Genomic DNA, 15,581 nt, shown 5'->3' with positions numbered 1-15,581 from the left:
GCAGCTCGCAGCTCGCAGCTCGCAGCTCGCAGCTCGCAGCTCGCAGCTCGCAGCTCGCAGCTCGCAGCTCGCAGCTCGCAGCTCGCAGCTCGCAGCTCGCAGCTCGGGAGAAAGGAAAAATAAGCTGGAAGCGTGGGTGGGTGGGGTTACGATGGCCACGCCTCGGGGGCGGGGCGCCGCCGCGGGTTCCACCCCTCGCGACGAAGGAGCTACAACCCCACGTGGCCCGCCTACCCAGGGGCGTGGCCTTCCGGGCCAGGTGGAATCCCATTGGGTATCGGCCCGAGGTAGGCGGGACATCGCGCGGGATCGGCTCCGGGGGCGTGGCCTTCTGCGGGCCGGCGAGCTGGGCTCGGGATTCTAGTGTCTGTGACGCAGCGCGGGGCGTGGGACGGGAGAAGACGGACCTACTCAGGCCCCGCCCCCGGCAGCGGCGCCGGGGCGGCCTGGGGGCGTGTCCTAGGCGGGCCACGCCCTCCCCGCCCGCCCCGCGCTGCCCCGCGCTCCACCCTCCGGGCCGCGGAGCTTCGGCCAGCGCTGGGAGGGCCGGCCCCGGGATGTGAGTGTGGTGGGGCGGGGGCTCGGGGAGGGGCGCTGGGCCCGGCCCGGGGGGCTCCTGGGCGGGGAGCGAGTGCGCGGCCCACGGGCCGGGCAGGTGCCGGCCTACTCGGGCGAGCGAGGGCCGCGCGGGCCCGCACCCTCGGCCGCCCCGGGCGCCCGGCCAACCCGCGACCCGGGGGGGCTCGCGCAGGACGGGGGTGGGGGGCTAGCGCCCTGCGCCGGGCTGAGGCCCCCCCTCGCCGACCCCCAGCTGTGAAACGCCCCTTCACGGGGGAGGCTGGAGCGTCTCTAGCTAGCACCTGTGTGGCCGCTGCAGGGGCGCGATGCGGGGGGGCCACCGCGCGAGGAGGGCCTGAGGTGACCCCGCTCCTGGCCGGCCCGGGCTGAGTCCCCGCCTGCGGTCTCCGAGCGCCTTCCGCGCGCATCTCCTTAGATACACGAGCTCGGTCTGTGCCACAGCCGTGCCTCCCGGTGGAGGAACTGAGGCCTAGGGCCCCACGGCTGCGGGGTGCCGAGGTCTGGGGGCCGCGGCTTCTCCACAGACCTGCTGTGTGACCTTGGGTACACCTGGTCCTTGAGCAGCCCCTGGTGGGCTTGGAGTGCCTGTCTCCCAGGCTGCTGGGTGGACCAGCTAGGAGTTGGGTTCTAGGAAAAGCAGGCAGGGCTCCGTGAGGATCTGATCTTATTCCTGTTGCTGCAGCAGTCCGGGGTAGGGGGTAGGGGAGGGGCGGCCTTGATCCACACTGAGGTTTTCCTGTCTGTCCTGTGCATACTGAAGGCCACACGTGACCCAACTGTACCACCATGTGTCAGAAAAGCGCTGGCCCATCGTGTACTCTCCACGCTACAACATCACCTTCATGGGCCTGGAGAAGCTGCACCCTTTCGATGCTGGAAAATGGGGCAAGGTGATCAATTTCCTAAAAGGTATGCAATGCCCTTCCACCCCCAGCCCTTCAACCTTGCTTCCTTTGGCCCACCTGTCCTCCCCAAACTCGTCTCCACACGAGCTTCAGGACCCTCACCCCCAGCTGCAGACCCCAGACTGCCTTCTGCACCTGCTGTCAACACGATCTTGGCAGTAGAGTCCTAAGCCTGACATGTCTTGTGTCACCCTCCCTCTGGTTCCTGTCACTGTGGACATATGTCCCGCCTCTGCCCCAGAGGCCCAGTAAAAGGAGCTCATTAAAGCTGTACATGGGAGGCTGGGCACTGGTGGCTCACACCTGTAATCTTAGCTGCTCAGGAGGCTGAGATCTGAGGATCGTGGTTTGAAGCCAGCCCGGGCAGGAAAGTCCATGAGACTCTTATCTCTAGTTAACCAGCAAAAATCCAGAAGTGGATCTGTGACTCAAGAGGTAGAAGGCAAGCCTGAAGCAGAAAAAGTTAAGGGACAGCACTCAGGCCCTGAGTTTAGGTTTCACCACTGTCACACATACATAAAGCTGGACATATGGAGGCTGAACTTTGGAGGAATCCAATGTCCCTTCTGAGAGTCCAGCCCTGTTGATTTATCCACGGGGGAAACTGGAGCCAGAACAATTGGAACATGGCCAGAGCCACACAGCTGCAACGTGGGATTATGGTGGGGAAGTCAGCTCCAGGACCAAGGTTCCTGGCTCGTGTTTGGCTATGGCTCTACTGGAGGCACTGGAGTGGTCTGAGTTGGGGAGGGGTTTTCCTGCACCGGGGTCCCTTCTTTGGAGCAGCAGGAAGGATTGTCTGGCATACGATGAAGCACTGCATGTTTTAGAAGTGCCCGCCCATGCTGTGGAGGAAGTTTTGCTTTGCAGCCAGTCCATCTTTAACACCTAAGCCCATCTCCCTTCGAAACAGATCTAGAGCAAGGAGTGGGCATCTTGCAAAACTTAGCATCAGCTCAGGGATTAATAACACTGTTTGCTTCCATTGGACTTTTCATTTCTGGCTCTTCTATTTATGGCAGGGGATACTGGCTTTCCATTTACAGTAGTGAGCAAACTGAACACTCAAAGAAAAGACGATGTAGAAGGAAGGAACATGGATAACAGGCGATGACGGAGGGCGAGAATCATCCTGCCTCTTGCCTCCTGCCCTGTCCCCTTTGCCCTTCTTGGGGGCCCCTGTATCACCCAGCAGCTCCCCAGAGGGACTCCCTGTCTTCCACTCCTGGGAGCCAACAGTTGTTTCTGTTCCCTTCTCTCCTCTGGGGATGAAGGGAAGGGAGGTGGGGCCACATGGCTTGGGGCCTTGGATGCGTGGATGCGTGGCAGGAAAGGAGCTGGCCCTTTGCGGGAGGCACTGGAGACCGTGGGGTGTTGCGGGAGGGCTCCCCACCTGGATCTGTATGTGGAGAAGGTTTGCAGCCAGTTGGTTTCAAGTCAGGACTCATTGAAGCTGGTGATGTGTAGAGCAGTGCTGTGGTCCAGCCGCGCGGCGGGCGCGGTGGGTGGGAGACCCGGCCCGCTCTCAGCCGCGTTGGTGAGGCCTGGAAGCGGGGCTGGCCTCTCAAGCGTAAGCTGCCCGCCTCTCTCGGGACTCGGCCCTCCCCTCACACACTTGCTCCATTATTTACTGCATACTGCCTCTGACTCTGCCTCTATCTTAAAGACTAATTTAAGTTGGTTTTAAAAGGAAACATTATGTCATCTGAGTGGGAGAAGGCAGTTTTACTCGCTTTAAATAGAAGGCTGTGATTTAAAAAACAAAACAAAAAAAGAAATGCAATGAAAACAGAGAGTAATTCAGCCGTGGCTGTCCTGGTGTCCACAGGCCATGGGTGGCAGCGAGGTCCCTTGCTTGTGAGGAGAGGTGAGCGGGGTCGGTCAGGCTGTGCCGAGGTCCCCGAGGCCCCTGGTGGAGGCAGAGTGTGAGCGTGGGCGCTGGTGGCCGTGTGCCGTCGGCCTCGGGAAGCCATCCACCGGCACCGGGGCTCCCGGGGGTGGCACACGAGGACGGCCGTGTGCCCAGCGTTCAATGTCCTGGGTCAGAGGGCCTGGCCATCTCCCCCCCCCGCCCCCCCCCACGGGGCACGGCAGGCAGCCTGCTAGCCAGCAATGTCTATCTCTCCTGCAGCCAGCTGGGGGGTGGGGGCTGGGCTGGGCCTTGAGGTGGCAGAGGGAACCACAGCTCCCTTTGTGGTTCCAGAGGAGAAGCTCCTGGCCGACAGCATGCTGGTGGAGGCTCGGGAGGCCTCGGAGGAGGACCTGCTGGTGGTACACACAAGGCGCTATCTCAACGAGCTGAAGGTACAGGGCGGTGACCGGAGGGCGGGGGGGGGGGGGAAGCGGGGGGGCGGCCAGAGGGAGCATGGGCGTCTACTCCGTGGATAATGGACCTCCGTGTCTCGGGGTGTAGGAAAGCAAGGATGGTGGAGGCAGAAGCTTCCAGGGGCTGGGGGCTCTACGGACAGGTCTTGCAGATCTCTGCCTGGATTGGCCTGTTTTTACGTTGGGCTCGAGTTGAAGTTCTAAGCGCTTCTTGTAAAGACTTGTTGAAAATGTGTGGGCTAAAGACTGGTTTAGAGCTCCCCCGGGGTCTGGCAGGGAGAATAAAGAAGCAGTCAGGCACGAGGTCGCTGGGGTGGACGGCAGAACTCCAGTCCTCCCCACGTGGGTGTCTGCCACAAAGCTTCTCTGTGGGCCCCACAGGACCAGACCACCCAGCTTTCCAAGAGAACCTTGAAATGCAGATCCTTAGGCAGAGCCCCCGATTCCTTCTTAGTGCAGCTCGGAAGTTTTCAAGCCCCAGCAGCCCACACTGGGTCTTTAATTGCTGGGTTGCGCTCTCTTTCTGGGGGGTTCACGGAGCTCCCCCCGGGGTCCACACTGGGCTTGTCACGGGGTTATCAGCACCTGCAGCGGCCCGCCCGGGGAGGGTGGCGGCCGACCCGCCACTGCGCCTCTGCCCCAGGCTTCCTGCCCTGGAGGTTAACAGCACCCTCCACGCAATGAGAAGAAAAGCCCCGGCTCAGAACCAGGCTGGGCCTGCTCGAGGCCACCTGGGCAGGGCGGGGGTCACGCGGGGTGGGGGTGGGGCGGAAGCTCTGCCCGAGCATCCGTCATGGCGACTGCTCTTCCTCCTCTGGTACCCGTCCCGAGCCGTGGCAGTTCTAGATGGAGCTGTGAGCTCCTGAAAGATTACCAGGAGGAGGGTGCGGCCCGCCTCCCGGGAGACGGAGGTGTGTGAGGTGTTGGCAGAAAGCCTGGTGCGGCTGCCCTGGTTTCCGGGGGCCCAGGCATGCGCGGTCACAGGCCGCAGCCCGGGGGGCCAGGTCAGAAGGACAAGCTGCCCCAGTCCAGAGGGCGCGGAGAGTGTGGGACGGGGCTCTGAGGCAAGACAAGGACAGAGCAGAACAGAGTAGGGCCAGGATGAGGCCAAGAATGAGGAGATAGGCTCTAGCATACCCCCCCGCCCCCGTTTGTAGGGCCTTATGGGAAATCGCAGGGCAGGCTGCACGCCCTGCCCTGCCCTGCCCTGCCCCCCTCCCCTCATTTCTGAGAGCAGGCTATTCTGTAAAATAATTATTCTGAAAGATAATTTCAAAAGCATGAACAGGTAGTGTCCCAAATAGAAAATCAAGGTCAAGGGCGGGAGAATTCAGACATGCCAGCGCAAAGGGCTCCACAGGTGCTGGTGGAGCCGCACACTGCCTTAGAACTCCACACAGTGGGAGCAAAAGCAACAAGATGGTTTCTGTAACACCCCAGGCCTGCGGGCTGTGGAAGCAGTGTGGGTTTTGTTCTGGGTACCATGGACAGTTGTGGGAGGGGGAGGGGGCAGAAGGTGTGGCATTAGGGCTATAGTTCAGAGCGGCCCCCTCTCCTGCCTCTCCCTCCTCTGCCCCACGCCGGCTCTGGGCTCATGCCTGCCCCTTCACTGCTGTGGCCTTTGCCACTCATTGATGATTGGAGTTGGAATAGCGACCTATGATCTGCAAGGTGACATCAGTGCAGGGAGCACCTGCTGTGTGCAAGGCCCCGTGGAGGGGCAGTTGGTTGGGCCGGGCCAGCACTGGGTCCCGGTCTTCCGCTGACTCCAATGAAAGTTTGCCCTCGGGAGCAGGGCAGTGTGTGCAGCAGCCAAGAGCGTGTCACTGCACGCTGCGTGCAGCCAGTGCTCAGGACGTGTCTTCCAGCAAGGACCCCGTGAGCACGACACTCTATCCACAGCGCCCGTGTCCCTCCTGGGATGGAGGGGAAAGCCGCGCAGTCGCTGCTGACCCCGCCCTGTCCGGGCAGCCTCGAGCTTTTGGTGCCAGCCCCCGGCACCCGGCCCGTCTTGAGCATTTTACTTTCTTACGTGTGTGCCGGTACTGGGGCTTGAACGCAGGGCCTCATTCTCTCATTGGCCTCTTGTGCTCAAAGCTGGTGTTGTACCGCTTGAGCCACAGCCCCACTTCCAGGTGGCATGAATATGGTATGAAATGAAAGTCCAACTTCTCCCCTCCCCACGTTCCTCCTTCCCCCCTCTCGTCCCTCCTCCCCCCACCCCATGCTTGTGGACATTCACTCCCTACGGCATCACTTGTTAAAAACTGAATTTTCCTCAATGGATGTTCTTGGGGCCTTTGTAGGAAATCAAATTGGACAAAAAATATGGGCTTATTTCTGGATTTTCATTTTTAAAGTTTTTTTATTGTAAAGATAATGTACAGAGGAGTTATGGTTATGTAAGTCAGGCAATGAGCACATTTGTTGTTGTTGTTGTTATTCGTAGGGCTTGAACTCAGGGCCTGGGCCTGGTTCCAGAGCTCTTTTGCTCAAGGCTAGCACTCTACCACATTAAGCCACAGCTCCACTTCTGGTTTTTGAGTGGTTAATTGGAGATAAGAGTCTCATGGGGACTTTGAACCACGATCCGGATCCTCAGATCTTAGCCTTCTGAGCAGCTCGGATTACAGGGGTAAGCCACCAGCACCCAGCTAATACATTTTTTTTCTTGCCAGTCTTGGGGCTTGAACTCAGGGCCTGGGCAGTGTCCCTGAGCTTCTTTAATTCAAGGCTAGCACTCTACCACTTGAGCCACAGCTTTTTCTGTTTATGTGATACTGAGGAATCAAACCCAGGGCATACTAGATAAGCCCTCTACTACTAAGCCACCCTCCCAACCTGTACATTTCTTTTTGAACAGTGTCACACCTCCCTCATTTTCTCCCAGTTTCCCCCTCCAGACTGTTTGGATTTTCATACTGTTCATTTGCTCTGTGTGTCTGTTATGTCAGTGCTGTACTATTTTGGTGACCGTAGCTTTGTAGTAAGGTAAAATGTGGAATTGTAATCCTCTAGCTTTGCCTTTATCAAGATTGTTCTGACCATATCCAGTCCCTTAAGAGTCCCATGACGCACAGGACCACCTCCTTGAAAGCCTTGGGTAGCACAGTGTTGCACCGAATCTGTAGGCCTGTAGAAGTTCTGCTATCCTAAGGAAACTTGGTCTTCAAGTGCATAAATGTGGACTATTTCCCAGTCATTCAGGCCTTCTTGATTTCTCTCAGCAATGTGGTAGATTGCTGTGGGTAAGTCTTGCACTTCTTGTATACACTCATTTGAGACATTTTTATTCCTTTTGATGCTATTGTGAATGGGATTGTCTTCTTCGCTTCCTTGCTAGTGCCTAGGAATGCAGCTTCTGGGTGTAGATCGTATATCCTGCAACTTTGCCAAATGCGTTTTTGTTTTTTTAGCTTTAATAGCTCTGTGTGCATGTTCCTTGCACTCTTCTATGTATCACTTCACACCCTTGGTGAATAGAGACCATTTAACGTCTTCCTTTACAGTACAGATGCAGCTGATGGATTGATGATTGATCGGTTTTTCTTGCCTAGTCCATTTGGCTGGAACTCCAGACGGTTGAGTAGAGATGGCCAGGCAGGAGACCCTGTGGAAAGCTTTCAGTCTTCTTATTGGGTGTGCTCACTGTGGGTAGTTGGTTTGTTTTTAATAAATGCCCTTCACCGTCCTGGGAGAGTTTCCTTCTCCAAGTGGGTTTAGTGGTTTTTATGCTAGACAAGTGCTGGATTTTTGTCAGACTTTCTCTGCACTTGCTGAGGCGTGTGCTCCTGGGTTTCCCTCTTGTCCTCTCTCCTCCTGTGTGCTGTTTGGCTGGTGGAAGGGCTCCCCCAGACGGTCGGGGGGGGGGGCACTCTGAGTGGGTTTGCAGCCAATCCCTCCCCGGAGCTCTTCTTGTTTTAACCACAGTGGGCCAGGCCTCTGCCTGAGGAAGTCGGGGGACCCCTGTGCACCCCTGTGAACCTGAGTGGCGGGGATCAGGTCTCGGGTGGGTTCTGCAGTTTGCGGTGCCCGTCGGAGGCTGCTTAGGGTGGAGGCCCCGTCATGGAGCAGCGGAAGCTGCTGGGGCATCTTCAGGGAGCACGAGTCACTCGGCCTGTGGTGTGCCACGTTCCTTACGGCGGTGACACGTCAAATCAGGCCCGCATCAGAATGGCTGGAGGGCTTGCCTCAGCCCCACTGACTGCTGGGCGCACTTGGCTTTGAGCCCTGACATCCGGGGCGGGCTTTGAGGATCTGCCGTCTTCACACATCCTCAGGTGACACAGAAACTGCACACTGGGGACGCCACAGTCCAACAAGCAGAGCTACGGGTTGGGAGCTGGGTGACTGTGGTATCAGGAGAAACTTATGGCAGCTGCGGAGGGTGCTGGGCACTTGGGAGCCCACACAGGCCCCAGGGGCTCTCGCTCTCTCTCTCTCCCTCCCCTCACCCCCCCCCCCGCCCCACGCTTTTCCTTCTCTCCTCCTTGCTTGTCATGAGAGGGCTTGAACTCAGGGCTCAACGCTGCCTTGAGCTACCACTCTACCACTTTGAACCACAGTGCCACTTCCGGTTTTCTGGTGGCTAGCTGGAGGTAAGAATCTCACTGGCTTTCCTGGCTAGGCTGGCTTCCAACCAGGGTCCTCAGATCTCAGCCTCCTAGGTAGCTAGGGTTACAGGCGTGAGCCGCTGGCTCCTGGCTTCTTATCTCCTTTTTCGTCCCTGGAGATACTAAAGAAGTCGGGGACATCACTGGCGGTGGCTCTCTGCTGCTCTGCGTGACCTGAGAAGCTCGCCTGACCTGTCCTAGCTCCGCCCACTTCTCATCCTGGTCTTGCTTCTCTGCCCCAAGTTGCCCTTCTACCTTGACCCTTGTTCCCTGTTCACCTGCAGGGGGCGCCCCCTCCACCAGGCCTGCCTGTCTCCCTCCCTCCCCTCGGTCATAGTGCTTCCCATGCCCATCAGCACCGCTGGCTTGTTCACCCTGCCAGGCTCCCAGCACGGCAGGACCCCACGGCCACCGGCATTGTCTCGCAGGCCCTGGCTCTGTTTGCAGTGAGTGTCTCCAGACCTCATCCAGCTCCCCCTGCTCTGCCCCGGCCGCGGGAGAGCCGGGAGAGCCCTGTGCATCCTCAGCGGGGCAGATGATGGCTTCCGCTGGGGGCTGGAGGTCCACGCCACGCCCTGCCCCTGGCCTTGGGACACGTGTGTCTGGGTGCTCGGCAGACCCTCAGCAGCTGGGGCAGAGACGGGGTCTGGAGGCCTTCCCACGGGGGAAGGAGGCTGACGCCCCCCTTCCCAGCCCCAGTGCCACCGTCTGGACGGCTTCCTCCGGCCAGCCGAGGTCTGTCCCCTGGCGTGAAGCTCTCCGCAGTCCTTGTTCTGGGCACTAGAGGGCGGCCGCGTGCTTCGGAGTGCTTCCCAGCGCTGGGGAATTCGGAACTTGCTCTAAGAAATACCCAACTGCTTCTCCCTGCACCCAGAGCCCAAAGCGTGGCTGGCCCGGTGGGTGTCGGGGTGGCTTGGGCTCTACTTTCTAACCAGAGAAAAACGCCGACCAGAAGGGGTCTCGGGGAGCCTTGGGACCACCCCCAGGCCGGACAGGGGCTGATTTCCATTTCTCTCCACAGTGGTCCTTTGCCGTCGCCACCATCACGGAGATCCCCCCTGTCATCTTCCTTCCCAACTTCCTGGTGCAGAGAAAGGTGCTGAGGCCCCTCCGGACCCAGACGGGAGGAACCATAATGGTAGGCGGGACAGGGGGCGCAGTTCCCTCCCCACGTCCCCTGCTTCCCCCTGCCCCCCCACCCCCACCCCCACCCCCGCCTTTGCCCCGCACTCTCCTTCCCACTGAGCAAAATCCCAGCCATTCATTCCTCCAGACCCAGCAACCATGAACCTTTCTGCAGAAAGCTTTCTTGTTTGGGGAATTGGACTTCGGGGGGCTCTTCCTTCCCCACCCCCCAGCACAGTTACCGTGTTTGCTGGTATAGAAGACCCACCTCCACATCCCTCACCCCCACCCCAGGTCTGTTCTACCCCTGGGCTCTCGTGTACATGGCACACGGAGCCAAACGGAGGGACATTTAACCCACCGTGAAAACAGTATCTCTGAGCCACTCACTGCAAATTAAGTTTTCCTGCAGGATTACAGCAACAGGTCCCACCATATTTCCATGACAAAACACGCTCTTGTTTTCTTCCTCTGAAAGCCACCTTGAGGCAGGTCACTGGAATGCATTGCTTCCTTCCACTGCTTGCAAGTCACAGCGGGCCTCGGGCCGCCCTCGGTGCGCCTCCCCTCCCGCCCGCCTGCTAAGGGCTCCGGCCTGCTGGGCTGACCCACTGGGCTGGTGGGTGAGGCGCCCCTGGACCTCACCTTGCAGCCTCTTCCCGCCCCAGAGCTGGCCAGAGCCCTGGCGGGCAGGGGGAGAGCTCAGGGAGGAGGGAGGGAGGGAGGGAGGGAGGGGAGGGGCTGGCTGCCTGCGTCCCTCACGTCCCTCACGCGATGCTTGTCTCCAAGGCAGGGAAGCTGGCCGTGGAGCGAGGCTGGGCCATCAACGTCGGTGAGTGCCCGGTCTGGGAGCCCCCGAGCCTCCTTAGGAGGGCGCCTGAGGGGGGCCTGCAACCTCCTGATGTCTGCACCCCAGCTTTCACACCCCCAGGGGCTCCCTTTCCCCCTCCCAGTCAGTCCGTCCTCCTCTGTGTGGAGCGATTCATCGCATCCTGGGGCCGCCTGCTCAGGGGTCCTAAGAGGTACTTCATATAATCCAGTCCCACAGGATGGGCTGGGGGGGGCGGTCCACACACACTCCTGTCCCCGTCATTGCCCCTCCTGGAGCACAGCAGCATGCCACAGGTGCACAGGCCCTTCCCTCCCAGCCTGGGGTCTGAGCTGCATAATTGTCACCAGGCCATGGCGCCAGTGAGGAGCTGGCCCGAGCCCCGTGGCCCGGAGCCCTGGCTCCTCTGTGAGCTTACACGGCCAGCCTGGTTCTCCTGCTGCTTGGCGTCGCCGGGGCCCAGTGAAGTCTGGTCTAGCGTGGGGTTCTGATGTTCTGCTGCACAAAGCAGTGATTCACGTCTGTGTCCACGGCGTGGCGGGCCCTGGGCCCGCTCCCCGCCTGGAAAGCGTTATGGCCCTCCTTGAAGTTAGGAGGCCGGACCCGGGCCACCCTGGGTCTGAATCCTCCTGCTGTCATCACTCGGCTGTGTGGCCCTGGGAAAGTTGCTGGTCCCCTCTGTGCCCGGCTTAGGTGTCAAGTGGGGCCGGTGATGACGGCATCCTCTCCTGGCTGTAGGGAGGCTTCTGCAAGCTGAGTCCAAGCCCAGAGGCTGGTGGCCTGTGGGTGGAGACCCGTCCTTGTCCCTGCCTGTGGTTCCTGCCTGTGGGTGGAGACTTGTCCTTTGTGTGCACACTTGCTGGCTGGTGGTGATACAGGGAGAGGCCTGTGGACTCCGGGCCTCTGGGCTCACTCAGATCTGAAGGAGGACAAATCATCCCCTTTGCCATGGCTGCCTTTGGGCAGCCATGACCAACTATGTACACCCCCTAGCTCTCCCCAGCCCCCCGCAGCAGAACCCGGGCCCAGGGCAAACTAAGCACACCCCCCCAGCTCTCCCCAGCCCCCCCCAGCAGAACCCGGGCCCAGGGCAAACTAAGCACACCCCCCAGCTCTCCCCAGCCCCCCCCCCCGCAGAACCTGAACCCAGGGCAAACTAAGCACACCCCCCCCAGCTCTCCCCAGCCCCCCCCCCACTGCAGAACCCAGGCCCAGGGCAAACTAAGCACACCCCCCCCAGCTCTCCCCAGCCCCCCCCCCCCCCGCAGAACCTGAACCCAGGGCAAACTGGCTCTGGGCGACTGCCTTCCAGATGGGGGCTGCCAGGGCTAGCCCAGCGTGGTGGGGACGCCGAGGGGATCCCACCCTCCCCGCGGGGGGCTGTGAGTGGATGCCGTGGCTGGCAGGCAGTCTCCTTGGGAGCGGGGCGGCTCGTGTGGCCTGCTCAAGCGCTCCACCCACCGGGCAGGCTGGTCGCTGGGGAGGGAGGGTGGGGACTGGGTGGGGTGTGCCTCCACCCCGCCCTGACCAGGGCTGCCGTCCGCCCTCCCGCAGGGGGCGGCTTCCACCACTGCTCCAGCGACCGCGGCGGCGGCTTCTGCGCCTACGCTGACATCACGCTTGCCATCAAGGTGTGTCTGAGCGTGTGGGGCCTCGCCGCCGAGAGCTCACCCCGGAGTCCTCCCCGGGGCCCCCAGAGAAAGGAAGTGGGTCTCAGGGTGGGGTGGTCACCAGCCCTGAAGCATGGGGTAGGCCGCCATGACCCCTGCCCGCCTAGGGCTTACGGAAGCTGGTGAGCCAACAGAGCCGGCACGGGTGCGGGCAGAGCGGGAGGCCTGGCAGGCAGGGGAGGGGCACCAGGCCTTTGTCTTTGGAGGGGGAGCAGAGTTGGGGGGATGAAGTGGTAGGGCTGTGGGGTTCCCCTCGTGTCCCAGGGCAGCCTGGGAGATCGGGGCCTGCCCTCCTCCGGGGCCGCCCTCACCACCGGCTGCCCACACCTGGGCGCGGGGCGCCTCCCTGCCGGCCTGCGGGCCCCAGGGCCTGTGACCTCCGTGGACGCTGTGGCCCTCTGTGGACTCCACGCCTCCTTTCTTCCCTGGGCAGTTTCTGTTTGAACGGGTGGAGGGAATCTCCAAGGCCACCATCATTGACCTGGACGCGCATCAGGTGAGGGTCCTCTGGGGCCTGCTCTCCCCCCCACCCCGGGGACTCCCTCCCTCGGGCATGCTCACGGCGGGGGCTCCTGCTTTCCTCAGGCTGGAGGTGAGCCCTGGGCGTCCCAGTGGAGGGGGGGAAGGGCCTCCTCGGTGCCCTGGAGCCCTGGGCTCCGCCCTCCCGCCCGCCCCCCACACTGGGATGGCCCTCCCTGAAGCCCAGTCCGCCTGTGCAGTGTCCTCTGCTCGCGAGCCCCTGGGGTGCCAGCTCCTGCCCTGAGCTCCTGTGACTGGGGACCCGCCCCAGCAGGCTCCGGGGTCCCCAGGCCCCCGAGGCTGTCAGAATTGATGGTGTCCAGGTGCCCCTCGCAGGACTCTGAACACAGGGCTCACTGCGCTGGCGGTCGGGGCGAGTACAGTGGGCGCCCGGGGGCTCCGCACCCCCGCCTGTTGTGGACCCTGTCCCGAGTTCCCGTGGCACTAAGCCCCGGAACCAAGTCTCTCTCTCACGTGTACACGCACGCACGCACGTACCCCAGTTTCTACAGAGGATTCACTTGGTGCTGTGACCGGGCTGCCAGAGGCCCAGGGGCTGGGTGTCTAGGTCACACCTCTGTGGAGCAGCTCCTGCTGGGAGACCATTGCCCAAAGGGCGGATGGGAATGCCCAGGCGTGGGGGGTCCTGGGGTCCAGAGGGACCTGCCGTAGCGGCGGCCGTGGCCTCCCACAGGGCAACGGGCACGAGCGAGACTTCATGGGTGACAGACGTGTGTACATCATGGATGTCTACAACCGCCACATCTACCCCGGAGACCGCGTCGCCAAAGGTGAGCTGCGGGGCAGGTGGGGCCGGCGGGCTGCTCCGGCCTGCCCGCCCGCAGGAGCTCTCCCAGAGCGGGCTGGGCCTGGCTGCGCACACCAAGGGGGTCTGTGGTTCGTGGGTCTGTGGTTCAGGGCCAGCGCTCGGTGCAGAGGGAGAGAAGGTGAGAAGAGGATACAAAACTAGGCGGAAGCAGCAGTTCAAACAGAGGACTTGCTCGAAATAGATAAAGGTGGGCTAAGCTTAGACTCAGAAGGCAGAGATTATTGAGCCAAGTGTGCAAGACAGACCCTGCCCACGTGGCAGGTGGGGGGCCTGGCGGTCAGGCGCCTGGCCGGGCAGCAGGTGGGGGTCTAATGGTCAGGTGCCAGGTGCTCTTCATCCCCTTACTGAAAAGGAGGCATGGTTGCTGGCTCCTGGTTCCAGGGGTTCATGGCTGCTAGCCCAGGTAGCCTTTGGGTCTGTGGTGAAGTGCACCACCCCTCCAACCCTTCCCCCACCCCCCTCGGAGATGTGAGGCAAAGCTGCTCGAGGGAGTCTGGGAGCAAGGGGGCAGCGCCTTCGGGGTCTGCGCAGTCTCCGGGCGCGCAGGTGAAGTGGCTCCTTCCCCCCCCCCTCCCCGCACCCCAGCCAGCAGCTCTTGCTGCTTTTCCAGCTCAGTTGGAGAAATGAGAGGCCCACTGGTCTGACGTCAGATCCATGAGGAGTCCCCCTACCATTTCCCATCCTGAGCCTCCGTTTCCTGCCCTGCCCACTGGGACTCTGGGTGTCTCCCTCCCAGAGGCCATCCGGCGGAAGGTGGAGCTGGACTGGGGCACGGAGGACGAGGAGTACCTGAGCAAAGTGGAGCGGAACGTGGAAAAGGCCCTCCAGGAGCACCTGCCCGACGTGGTGGTCTACAACGCAGGCACCGACATCCTCGAGGGGGACCGCCTCGGGGGGCTGTCCATCAGCCCAGGGGTGTGTCCCCGCGCCCCTTCCCAGGAGGCCATCTGGGGGGGGCTGCTCACCAGCACAGGGGTGCATGCTGACCCTCGGATGTCCTCGGGCTCAGGGCGTACTCTGGGGATCCAGCAGCAGCCGAGAGGGTGGACCTGGGCAGCCGTGCCGAGAAGGACGGGGGTAGACTTAGGGCAGGACTTCCATCTGAGCCGCCCTCCCCACCTCCCCGCAGGGCATTGTGAAGAGGGATGAACTGGTATTCCGGGTGGTCCGGGGCCACCAGGTCCCCATCCTCATGGTGACCTCAGGCGGGTATCAGAAACGCACGGCCAGAATCATCGCAGACTCCATCCTGAATCTGCACGACCTGGGCCTCATCGGGCCCGAGTCCCCCAGCGTCTCGGCACAGAACTCGGACACGCCGCTGCTGCCCCGCACCGTGCCCTGAGCGCCGGTGTCCCGCGTCTCCCCGCCTGCCTCCACCCTCGCGCGCCGCCCTTGCTGCTTACTGTCGTCTAACTTCCCGGGGCTGCGGGGGCAGCACCCGCGAGCCAGCAGGGGCTGGAAGGGCCGAAGGGCCGAAGGGCCGGGCCCGGCAGCTCCTCCGCCCCCCACCCCCCACCCGGTGCCCAGGTTCTCTAGGTCTCCTGACGTGGCAGAAGGCAGAGCCAGTTCCGGGGAAGCCCCCACGTGGGGTGGTGGGCAGATCGGCATTCCCGGAGGACAGGTTGGGCCCCGGCTGCAGGGAGGGCCCCCGGGGTGCCGGGGTGACCAGGTCCGGTGGAGGAAGTGCCGTCTCTGCCTTCGCTCCCCCGGAGGGCGAGTGTGGACAGGCCTGGCGCGAGGGGCCAGGGCACGGCCTCGGCGGGCTCCGGGCTCCCGGCCAGCAGGCAGGCGCCCCGGGCGGGTGTGGGGGCCTTTGGAGAGCAGCTCAAGGGTTCCCAGTGGGATTCCCCACAGTGAAGCAAGGCCCGGGCTTGTGGCGAATGGGGGTCCCGAGGATTCGCACCTCCCCCTTCGGTCGCCCTGCTGGGTCCCGGAGGCGGTCTCGGGAAGAATTCCTGGCTCCCAAAGGGGCAGCGGTCCTGGAGGAGGCCGCTGAGGAGATGGGGGGCAGAGGGGGCCGGCGGCCCAGCAAGGGCTGCAGGTGCTGCGCCCGGGAGGGGCTTCCTGGCGTCGGGGGCCGGTCAGGCCGGGGCGGGGCGCAGCCGGGCGGGCTTGGGGGCTGCGCGCTCCACGGGCCTCACCCGCAGTGCCCAGTTCCCACCTCTCCCTGTCCAGGGCCTCGGG

General features: G+C 62.2%; 1 protein-coding gene across 1 annotated transcript; it reads left to right on the top strand.

Moving 5' to 3' along the window:
• Positions 1 to 376: 376 nt before the first annotated feature.
• On the top strand, positions 377 to 14,831 carry Hdac11 (histone deacetylase 11). Its single transcript, XM_048356342.1, has 10 exons — positions 377 to 559; positions 1,340 to 1,488; positions 3,688 to 3,788; positions 9,444 to 9,560; positions 10,337 to 10,379; positions 11,931 to 12,007; positions 12,480 to 12,542; positions 13,260 to 13,356; positions 14,131 to 14,309; positions 14,524 to 14,831. Coding segments are annotated over exons 1-10 (1,044 nt in total). The 5' UTR covers positions 377 to 557; the 3' UTR covers positions 14,740 to 14,831.
• The last annotated feature ends 750 nt before the right edge of the window (positions 14,832 to 15,581 follow it).

This window comes from Perognathus longimembris, chromosome 10 (genome assembly GCF_023159225.1).
Source record: "Perognathus longimembris pacificus isolate PPM17 chromosome 10, ASM2315922v1, whole genome shotgun sequence".
Classification (NCBI taxonomy): domain Eukaryota; kingdom Metazoa; phylum Chordata; class Mammalia; order Rodentia; family Heteromyidae; genus Perognathus; species Perognathus longimembris.
Note: the sequence above shows the minus strand (reverse complement) of the source record. Positions and strands in the feature narration are given on the sequence as shown.

Excerpts from the sequence above, each read along its gene's own strand:
- Hdac11 (XM_048356342.1), top strand. Across the intron at positions 1,489-3,687 it reads GGTGATCAATTTCCTAAAAG|AGGAGAAGCTCCTGGCCGAC; the intron begins GTATGCAATGCC and ends TTGTGGTTCCAG. Across the intron at positions 13,357-14,130 it reads CGGAGACCGCGTCGCCAAAG|AGGCCATCCGGCGGAAGGTG; the intron begins GTGAGCTGCGGG and ends TCTCCCTCCCAG.